Source organism: Epinephelus fuscoguttatus, linkage group LG10, assembly GCF_011397635.1.
Source record: "Epinephelus fuscoguttatus linkage group LG10, E.fuscoguttatus.final_Chr_v1".
Lineage (NCBI taxonomy): Eukaryota > Metazoa > Chordata > Actinopteri > Perciformes > Serranidae > Epinephelus > Epinephelus fuscoguttatus.
The window spans coordinates 17,659,455-17,670,577 of NC_064761.1; the positions used below are offsets into that span (position 1 = coordinate 17,659,455).

The 11,123-nt window shown below is 38.8% G+C and overlaps 1 protein-coding gene across 1 annotated transcript; it reads right to left on the reverse strand.

Moving 5' to 3' along the window:
• Window positions 1-1,443: 1,443 nt before the first annotated feature.
• On the reverse strand, window positions 1,444-9,114 carry acer1 (alkaline ceramidase 1). Its single transcript, XM_049588912.1, has 7 exons — window positions 8,940-9,114; window positions 7,266-7,378; window positions 7,036-7,150; window positions 6,659-6,797; window positions 4,063-4,200; window positions 3,837-3,974; window positions 1,444-3,569 (listed from the first exon to the last, which is right to left on the reverse strand). Exons 1-7 carry the CDS (start codon window positions 8,944-8,946, stop codon window positions 3,386-3,388), a joined length of 834 nt encoding a protein of 277 aa, XP_049444869.1. The 5' UTR covers window positions 8,947-9,114; the 3' UTR covers window positions 1,444-3,385.
• Window positions 9,115-11,123: the final 2,009 nt, after the last annotated feature.

Genomic DNA, 11,123 nt, shown 5'->3' on the forward strand with positions numbered 1-11,123 from the left:
GGCTTGGTGCCTCCCCTTCTTCCCCTGCCGCTCAGACTGATCCAGTCTGCCTCTCAGTCAAATCTGAGTAAAAGAAGTCCCACCTGGCTGTCAGACAGGAGGGTTTCTCACTGGTATTGAGACATCAACCTTTAAATCCTCCTTTTCAATATGCAAGGAGAGGGAGAAATACAACATAAAGCCACAGGTTTCACATTCATAACAGAGTTTTATTATAATTAAAGCAAACCAAAAACTTATCTAGGAGTGAAACTTAGAAAAAGAAGAATGTATATTCATGCTAATCATCATCATTCAATCGCATGGTTGTTCCATGCAGTTCCATCACAATTGGATCCTAACTTGCAAGGCCGTCAATAAGACATTTAGATGAATAATGTGTATAAGACATGTCTCCATCGATATATGGATATATCTAGATTAGTGGGTTTTGGCTTGTAACCCCTTAAAATGAAGCAATGTTTCCTTCTGGACTCAGCAGGACCTTAGTATGGACATAACTTGTGACTCTTTCATGTCCAAATGTTTCACTGTGAAAGATTTTTAGAGACCTGAGGAAAAAGATTTAATAAAAAATAAATCAAAATACAGACAAATCAGACCACGACTAAGATGAGCCATGCTAGCAGCTCTGTAAAGCTGTACTAATGTGCAACTGTACCCTAAATGTCAGTATCCCAACATGCTAACAGTGACAATACTTACATGCTAATGCAGGTGTAATGTTTACCATTTATACATCTTGGTTTAGCATGTTAGCATGCTAACACCTACCACTAAGCATTACAGTAGTTTAGGATGTTGGGAATGTCATTAGTTATGTCACAAACAAAAGCACTGAACAAATTGAAATTTTGACCTGATGATGGCGTCAGAGGATTATTAAAAGTCACTTAAATGCATCATAAGTTGGTTATTCATTCCATTTCATTTCTGTACCAAATTTTAATGGTGATCCATCCAATAGTTGTTAAGACATTTCACTCAAATCCACAAATATCGACCTGTTTGTGGAGCTGTGATGAAAAGTCAGGGGATCATCAAAGTCATTTTGATTTATTGTCTGTACAAAATGTTGTGCCAGTCTATCTAGTAGACTAGATACTTTCACAGGCTCAGTGAAAACTATGACAGGCTGGAGCCACTAGATTATAAGTCAAAGGATTCATCCTCTGGCAACCATGAATGTCTATACAAGATTTCATGGCAGTTCATCTGATAGTTGTTGAGATGTATCAGTCTGGACCAAAGTGGTGACTGACATTGCTACCCATAAAGCCACGCTGATAATATGGCTAAATATTATCTGGTGAGTCCTCAGATTTTATTTGTGTCCCCTGAGGAGCCCCCAGATTGGGAACCACTGATTAAGTTTTTCTGTATTACTTGAATATATCCAGACAGGGCACTTAAAAGTCAGAGACAATTGATTCTGAGATCAGAGCCATTTGAAAGACTGTTTTATTTGTTACCTCTTTCTTCGTATATCATCAGAATCCAGTTAATATTCAAAGATCACGTCTCTAAAAAGCACTGGTTGCTTTTGAACATCTCATCACCCACAGGAGGTTACTATTGAACATTGAAGTGCACGACAATGCTCATGTGCATTTCTTTTTGTAAGATTCCCATTGTTGTATCTATTGTTTCCTTCAGGAAGGATCACATGAATGGAGGCACAATGTTCCTGAATATTCTCAAAACATCGCCAAAATCAAGAGCTTTTTGAACAAAAGGACTTTTAACAGTTCAGTGATGACTCAGTCGTACAAAAGAAACAGATTTGCATGTGATTGCTGTGGTCAGCCACAAAAATGCACTTTACAGAAATAGACCGGAGAATTATCAAAAACTGACAGATATTTGTAACTGAAATGTAAGAAACGGTTGAAATAATCAACCATCAGAAACAACAGCTGGACTTTGTACAAAATTAGACGAAACTCAGGTCAGGTTATGCAGCTAAAACTAGCTCAGAGGACAGAGTGTATAACTGTGAAACCAACACATGTTGAGGTATTTTATAGCTCAATGTAAACAATTTTTCACCACGTACAGTACCAAATGTGCATTCATATCCTGAAAATAAATAACAGCAAATGATTTATATACACAAAAACACAAGCACTTAACTGCCAAAGACAAACTCTTCAAAATTATACACACAGTTTCTCTCATTTTCTCAGTCATTCAGGCTGCACACATTATACACATTATACACATTTTATGAGACCAGTCATGTTGCAAACTCTTAATGTTTGACAGTCATCATCTCAAAATGTCTGTATTTGTTTTCCCATTAAAACAATAGTGTCTTGAAAAGAGAATGACAGATATTAAAATTACACCAAAATCACCTTATGCTCTGCTTTTGCTTCTGTAGGCTATTAAAATATGAATCAATAGAATAAAAAATCAAAATGAGTAAACTAAAATATTTTATATTTTAGTCTGATACATAAATAAATAATTATTTTGTCTCTGTCAACCGAAGATATTTGTATTAGCTCATGCAATCATTATTAGTGTAAAACATGGATGGATGATCCGACAATGGGCCTCTGGGCACAGACAGAAAACAAAAACATAATAAAAAATGTATCAGCAGAAACCTATAATTAAAGGATTTAGATCTCACATTGTTTCTATACTGTTTAATTTTGATTTTCAATCCTACGCTGTATTGCATATTTAATTTTTTGTATGTTTTTAAATGTGCAATCTCATTGTACAGATTTCTGTGGTTCCTGTTCAGATGACAATAAACTTGTGTCATCTCGACTTATGACTGAGCTCTTTGACTTTTCAATAAAAAACGTTCTTACCAGTCATAAAATTCAGACGCCTTGGTTTCAGCTGCCTGTATACTCTGTCACAACTATGTATGACAGTATGTGACTTACCAAAACAGATGATCTGACATTGGCCAGCTGTGCAGAAGTAAGGAAGGAGCCAGCAACCTGAACTGACACTGACAGCTCTGTCACTTTTCATGTGTGCAACAAAGTGCAACACTTCCTGTCTGAAACGGTGCACCATTATCCCCATATTTAAATGACATATTGTCACCCAGCTCTATGATCGCCATCTCTTCCGTGTGAATGTTCGGGACAGCTATAAATACTATTTTTCCAATGTCTGATGTTGTCCTATGAGCTAGTTCTGTACAGCATCATCCAACCCTGAGGTGCCACCTGACCCCTTGGGCTGGTAGGCCTGTGCCCAGTAGGCCCATTCAGTAATCCATCCATCAGTCTTTTAACAGGGTCAGAAAACAGTCGCAGCTAACATTCAGTTGTTGTCTAGCGCTAGTCTGTTGAAAGACAGTGTCAGTTAGTTTGGGAGTGATAGATGGTCAGATTCCTGTGATTTGAATTTTAGCATCTTAGCACCGTTTCTGTGTTTTGGTGGTGGTGGTGCCCTTGAGGACAATGTGAGGTAATCCAACAGCCCATTTATCACAGGGCCAGTACTGCAGTCCAGGCAGAGAGTACGGTATCTCATAGTTGGCATCCAGGTAAGCTACCAGGGTGCTGCCATAGGCCACAGCTATCACAATCAGAATGTGCCTGGAGGATACAGATAATGGAGATCAATACACGTGAACATGTCCTTGAAAGAAACAACCCTGTCTCCTAGAAAGTACATGCATATATTACTAAAGTGTTCAGCTTGAAATATAATTTTCTGAATGGATCATGCTCATAGTGAACATTTTCCAGTGAAAAAATAGATCAGTTCTTGGACTGCCAAGGAGGTGTTTGGGATACATGATGGAGTGTAGGACAAAGGAAAGGAGAACAAAATGAAGGACAGGGACACAAGTAAGGACTTACCAGATCCCGTGCAGGTAGCAGAAGTTTAGCCTCTGCCAGAAGCTGCAGCCAAAACGGTCACTAATCCAGCAGGAGATGGCGAGCACCCACAGAGCCACTGACAGTTTGGCCAGTCGCAGAGCCTTCTGGTCAGTGCAGCTGAGAAAGAGAGAAAACTGGTTATCATTACCAATCAAAACTGCACCAAGAACAGTTACAGATGACCCAAACATCATAGTTTCCATACCATCTCATCTCGACAGCCAGAACGTAAAGCATATGGAGGCCAAAGCAGTTCAGAGCGTAGGCATTGGCTGTAGGTTTGACAAATGATGACAGTGTGGAGATGACGGTAATCACGAGGACGAGGCTTGAAAATGTGGACCTGCGGATGAACAGACAGAGAGAGAAAAAATAAGCTGTGAGGCAAAAGGTTTGAAGTCATTTTGCATATCTTCCTGTGAACCAAAACTCTCAGGTGCTGCTGTTAATTAAAAACTGCTCCTGAATTTCAGTATTCAGGTCACGCTTGAGATAAAGATAGGCTGACTCCTGTCCAGAGCGTCCTGTCATAGCAAATCCGTACTGACATTCTTCTGCACGGATATTATTCAAACTAGAATTACTTGTTGTATGCCTCCATGCACAAGACAAGTTTCTCTTACAGTTTACATCCATGTCTGTAAAAACATGGATGCTTCACACACATCTTCCCCTCGACAGCACAAAAGATCTATACAGTCAGCACAGTTTCAAGATTAGAGTCACCAATTCGGTAACTGACCAAATGTCTCCCCTTCTTTCCTGAGGTATAAGGTCAAACAGTGGCCAGAAAAGTGTTTTATGCAGAATATTATGATGTCACAGTGAAGCTGACCCTTGACCTTTTAGATATAAATCGTCATCACTCCATCATTATATCCTGTTAAACTGAAGTTTTGTCATAATTAGCATAAGAATTCTTGAGTTTTATGATTTGTGAGATCACACTGACCTTTACCATTGACCTTTGGCCACCAAAATCTAATAAGTTCCTCGTTGAGTCCAGGTGAACGTTTGTGCTGAATCTAAAGAAATTCCCTCAAGGTATTCTTGAGATATCCCATTCACAAAAAGGGGCAGACAAAGTCACAGTGACCTTTAACTTTGACCTGTTACCACCAAAATCGAATCAGTTCCTCAGTGAGTCAAAGTGGATGTTTTTGCCAAATTTAAAGAAATTCCATCTCGGTGTTTGTGAGATATCATGTCCACAATAATAAGATGGATGCAAGATCACATTGACATTGACCTCTGACCTATAATGACCGAAATCGAAGCAGTTTCTCACTGAGTTCAAGTGAACGTTTGTGCCAAATTTGAAAAAAAAAAAAATCCCTGAATGTGTTTTTGAGATATTGCTTTCAGAAGAATGAGAGAGACAAGGTCACAGTGACTGTGGCGGCTGTGGCTCAGAGGTAGAGTGGGTCATCTACCAATCGGAAGATCATTGATTCGACCCCCAGCTCCTCCAGTCTGCATGTTGAAGTATCCTTGAGCAAGATACTGAACCCCAAATTGCTCCCGATGATGCTTCCATCGTTGTGTTAATGTTTTAAAAACTGAGTAGCAGGTGGCACCTTGTATGGTACAAATGTTGTATGGTAGCCTCATCCACCACTGTGTGTGTGTGTGAATGGGTGAATGTGACTCGTAGTGTAAAAGTGCTTTGAGTGGTCGGATGACTAGAAAGGCGCTATACAAATGCAGGTCCATTTACCATTTACCTTGAACTTTGACCTCTGACCACCAAAATACCACCAGTTCATCATTGAGTCCATGTGGACGTTTGTGCCAAATTTGAGATATCATATTCACAAGGATGGGATGGACAGGTGGACAACCTGAAACCAAAATGCTTCTGGCTATGGCTATTGCCAGTGTGGAGGCATAAAAACTTCAGCATATTTCAAGGAATCTGAGATGTGAGTTCTGTTTTGTTAAACCTGCAGTAGCTAAGTGATTATTCTTGTGACTTAGACACTGACATATCATAACTTCTTAAGTAGGTATGATGAACTTGTCAGCAAACAGTTGCTGAGTTACCCATCTGGCAGGTACAGAGCTACATTATCATTCAGTTAAAGTTGTGTTTCTGGCACCTTGATGAATGCATGTCCAGTGTTTGCTCTGTTTTTGGTCTCCACCAACTTCTGAAGGAAATATCTGGCTTATCAGCTGCTAAATGTTCCACTTTGTTCAATAGGTAGTTGCTAACTTTGTCTGTCTGCTGGGTTTTTAGCCAAAAACAACACCACGAGAGCGGTGAAGTAATTCAATAGAGTAAAGTTGCAAAGACAGATGCAAAAGGCGCCTCTTGACCTCCTTGTGTTTGTACCTGCTAGGCCCGTTCAGTGATCTATTAATCATAAGGACCAACCCATGTCTTTGAAAAACTGGAAAAACAACATGAGATTCTTGAGTCAGGGCTGTGGGATTCCTTTCAGGTGCTCATCAAAATTTCATTCATCTTTCCCCACCTTGTGGTGAAATATTTACACAGGTTGGGTGGGGCGTCATTCATCTATAATAGTGAGAGCCCCTTACTGTCACATTAAGGTGAAGACTGCAGCACCTCATTGTATCTTTGTAACAATGGGTTAGGGCTGTCAAACAGGCTCCACGACCAGTGGAGGTTAGGTTTCAGAGTAGCGTGCCTCAGGAAACAGTCGTCTTTGTTTTTGTCTTATTAAAGGATTACTGAGCTGTGTGTATGAGTCCTTAGTAACACATGGAGATAAAAAAGACAAAGACCCTGGACAAAGTCAACTGTCCTTTGATTGACTGCTGTGAGGTTGCTTTACCTGTCTTTGATAAAAGAAGGGAAGAGTCTGCGGGGAAACCAGACAGCATATCCCACCGCCAACACCCACAGGATGGACAGCTCATCCAACATCTGGCCAACGAAACTAAGTGTCATGTGGAAGTACGCTGAGAAGAGCCCTGCAAAAAAAGAAAGAAATGTTGTTTGAATGTGACACAATCATGTTCTCATTATCAAGTTGAAGGAAAAAAACACATAGAGACCAACAAAAAAGGACTGGAGGCAGTGATTCATAACCAAACAGGATTTTCCTGAGATCTAAATTAGGCAAAGTAATATAGTAATGCATCTAAAATGGTGAGACAGAAAGAGACAAATATTAAATTCATAAATAAAGAAATAAAAAGAGTGACTGACCTACAAATATCATCATAGTCCAGACCATGTGAATCGCCAGGTTCCTCTCTTTGGCATAAGGGTGCAGAAGGTAGAGCATGATGGGAGATATAATGAAGAAAACAAAGCTGCTCATCTGCAGAGAAAACATCAATCGATCAGCCAAATAATCAAAAAACTACAAGAAAAAGACAGACAATTAAATGTAAATGATGTACTGACATAAATGGTGCCGTATAGATTGTACTTACAGTGTTGAAGTACTCCACCACATGTTCAGAGTGTCTGTAGTTATCTTCACACCAGTCGATCTCTGAGCTCTCATAGGAGAAAACTCCTGCCATCTTTTCACTGAAGTGGACACCTGTCAGACAGAGAAGAGGGGAAACGATAACCACTAATTTCTGACAGCACACCTGTCAGTACATTAACTGGGTGCATATCCAGGAGGCCTGTCAGAGAGTTTGTATACGTGGTTTATGGAAATCAGTTGCCAAAGTAGTGTTGTTATTTGTATTCAAATGCTTTGCACCCTCTCTAAGAGCTTTCGTGACAGTCATTTAAATAGTCGTTTAAAAGTACTGCAAGAGAAGCTACTGGAAAAAGAAGCTGCAACACACTCTGATAATGTGTTTTAAGACATTTACTCAAGTACTGTACTGTAAGTACTTAAGTACAAATTCAAGATGCATGTACTTTATGTAATTGAACTGATTTTAAACACTTCTTACTGTTTTTAAATGTTTTAATGGTTTATACACTATAAAAAATCTATATAACCAACTACAGTAGCAGTAACAATAGTCCAAAAACACCAGATATGATAGCAGAACACTGACGGAGAGTATTTTACTGCACAGTGAGTACTTTTACTTTCCATACTTACACACACACACTTTTTGTTGAGTAAGATTTTAAAATACAGGACTTTTACGTGTATGAAGTATTTTTTACAATGTGATGTTACTTCACCACAGGATCTGAATACTTCTTCCACCACTGTAATCAAGTGTATGCTAAGAACAACACTAAAAATAACCAACAAAGTAAAATAACATGAGATAAACTGAGCCTTTGCTTCAGTATAAGGTATTATAATAATGTATTACTGATGAAGCAGAAGACACTACACAACTGTTTACACAGGGTGAGTAATACTTTTAATGAGCATGTAAAATTGGTGGACTATCCCTTTAATGCTTCTACAGCTCTGGTACTACACACTGCTGCATATAGTGGGTACTTAATGAAATACTGCAGGGCTGGACTGTGTGTCATTTGATATTCCATTACATAATGTAATCTGATTAAAAGTTAGAGTCAGATATTCAGACATCACACACTTCTCATGACACTATGATTAAATATGATAACACAAATACAACTAACCTAAAAATGCTTAATAAACATAGGGTGATATATACAGCAGACTTTCTAAAATTTAGCCCTCCTCATGTGTGTAAATAAGGAGGACAAAAATAGCATAAACACCTCATTATATGTTGTAGTCTAGTTCAACACCTCATATAACTGAATGTACACATTTCCATTGGCTGTACAGGTGTACCTAATAAAGTGGCTATTGAGTGTAGAAAATAAGAGTACAAATACAGTAAATATGACTTGCTTTGACTATTGGATTGTGATTATGTCAAAGTAAATCAAAGACTGGTTATTACAGGATTATGGTGTTAATATGTGACACAATAAACTCACTACTGATCACCACATATGCACTCACAGTCACTACAGGAATAACAACAGGAATATTCTAGAGATTTATTGTTAAAGGTGTGACAGTTTCACACCCCTCTACTCAAAAAGAGAGATAAAATTCCAATTAATTCTTAATTTAAGAAAAAGTGTTAGTTAATGGTCTATTTGTCAGAGATTAATAGAGATTAACAGAGATTAATGGATTTTACCTCCCATGCTGCTGCTGCTGTCTCAGCCACCAGTCCGTCAGTGCTGCACTGCTCCAGGTGGTACAACAGGTGCGCGGAAACACTCCCGATCCTGTTGCACGAGACTGTGACGTCACTAATAAGCATGCTGAACGGTTTCACGTCTCTGGGCCAACATGTCACCGAGGGAGAATGTCTGGAATGGACTCACAAAAAAAAAAAAAAATAAAAAAATAAAAGTGATATGAAATCCAACACCAGGACTGACAACTCTGTAATCAGTGCCACAGACAGTCCAGTCAAGTGTTTGAGTGTTTCAGTCACATTATTAGATTTTACAGATCGTTTATGAGCCAATAATATATTATTAAAATATTAATACAGACATAAAGCACATGGAGCAGAGTGTTTACAGCAGCTGTGACAGGTAGCTGCTGTACCTGTATTAGCGGTCTGTGTCAGGTCTTCTCTAGAAAGGAGGTTCAACCGGTCCATCTGCCTCAGCTGAGCGAGGCCGGCACCAGCGGTGTACCTTTCAAAATAAAAGCATGACGTTTTTGAATGGGCAAAAAAGCAGGTGTTTTGTGTGTGTGTGTGTGTGTGTGTGTGTGTGTGTGTGTGTGTGTGTGTGTGTGTGTGTGTGTGTGCATTTGTACGTTACTTTGATTAGATTAAAAGCTGGCTTCCTGCGTTTCAACTGAAGAGACGGTAGCATTCATATCTTAACATACTGTTGGTGAAGATAGCAATAAATTCCATTTTTTTCCTCAAGTAAAGTTGACTTAAGCTAATACTGACGTCAAAGTAAATAGCCTGTGTTAGCAACCAAATTTACTCAGAGAACAGAAAGTAGTCATCATGCAAATTGGCGCTATTGGATGTCGTAGTAAGCATATTTACAGTATTAGACAGTGTGCAATGAGCACTCAGGGGCAGGTTGCACAAAACACCTTAAATTAAGATTTTCCTTGAAGTTCTAGTCAAAGTTTCCTCATAATAAAATCAGTTGCACAAAACACCCTTAAGGCTTCTCCTTGAGAATAAACTTTAATAATACATTTTATTTGTGAAGCAAAACACAGTTACAGAGTACTTTATGAGACAAATAAAAACAAAATGAAAACAGCAATAAAACGTTAAACATTGGCTAAGACCAAATAAAACAAAGTGTGTAATAAAAAATAAATAAATAATACATTTGTAAAGGAAAAAAAAGCCTCTCTATAAAAGGAAGTTTTGAGGAGTGTTTTAAAGGAAGACACTGAGTTTGTCAACCTAAGTTCTTCAGGCAAGGAGTTCCACAGCCATGGGGCTCCAACAGAAAACGCCCGTTTCCTTTTTAAACAAGGCAGGCTGTAGGAACAGTTAGGAGAGTCCTGCCTGAGGAGTGCAGGCAGCGGCTAAGCTCATTGAGTGTAAGTAAATCTAAAATGTATGTTGGAGCAAGGCCATATAGGGCCTTGAAAATAATTAGTAAAAATTTAAAATCAGTTCTATACTAAACAGGTAGCCAGTGTAGCATTGCACTTAAGTATGTATGGTTTCCTCCTTGTCTTGGCCTTATACTTACGGAATCCCCAGACCATTGCACAAAAGACCTTAGCGACCAAAGAAACTAAAAAAAAAAAAAAAAAAAAAAAAGAAAAAACTTAGAAAAGGTAACTCTGCCTCTTTTAACTGCAACATGACCTAGTCTATGGTGATAAATGAAAAAAAGACTAACACACCCCAAGTAGAGTGTTCTGCCCCCAGGAGAACCCAATGAATACGCTCTTGATTTGACACTATAAACTGAATTAATTTTCGTGGGAATTTCTTCCTACAGTCGTTTTCTGTTTTCTGGTATTTGGGGATCAAATTTACTTTGTAGGATGTGCTTTCTATGATTGTCTTCCTCCAGAAGTATAATCTTTTCCTCCTTTGACCAGTAAGGGTTTCTTGTCATCTTTTCTTCTGCCATCTCTTCACTAGACCAACTTTGTGAGACAATAACGGGCATCACAAGTGTGAGTTCAAGCAAACAATCTCCATGGAAACTTGTAACGCTGTAAAATCTCTTTCAAAGCAGTAAATGAGCTAACATTTGTCATTAACAAAGGAAACCCTGAAGGGGATTTTGTGCAACTGTGTAAGTCCCTCAGCTAAGGAGAAATTAAGCCTTGAGTGCTCTGGTTCCAGAAATCCAAGATGGCGATGGCAAAAATG

Coding starts and splice junctions, on each gene's coding strand:
- acer1 (XM_049588912.1), bottom strand. Junction 4,201..6,658: donor CCTTCTTTTATCAAAGACAG/GTAAAGCAACCT, acceptor GTTCATCCGCAG/GTCCACATTTTCAAGCCTCG. Junction 3,570..3,836: donor TGCTACCTGCACGGGATCTG/GTAAGTCCTTAC, acceptor TGTATCCTCCAG/GCACATTCTGATTGTGATAG.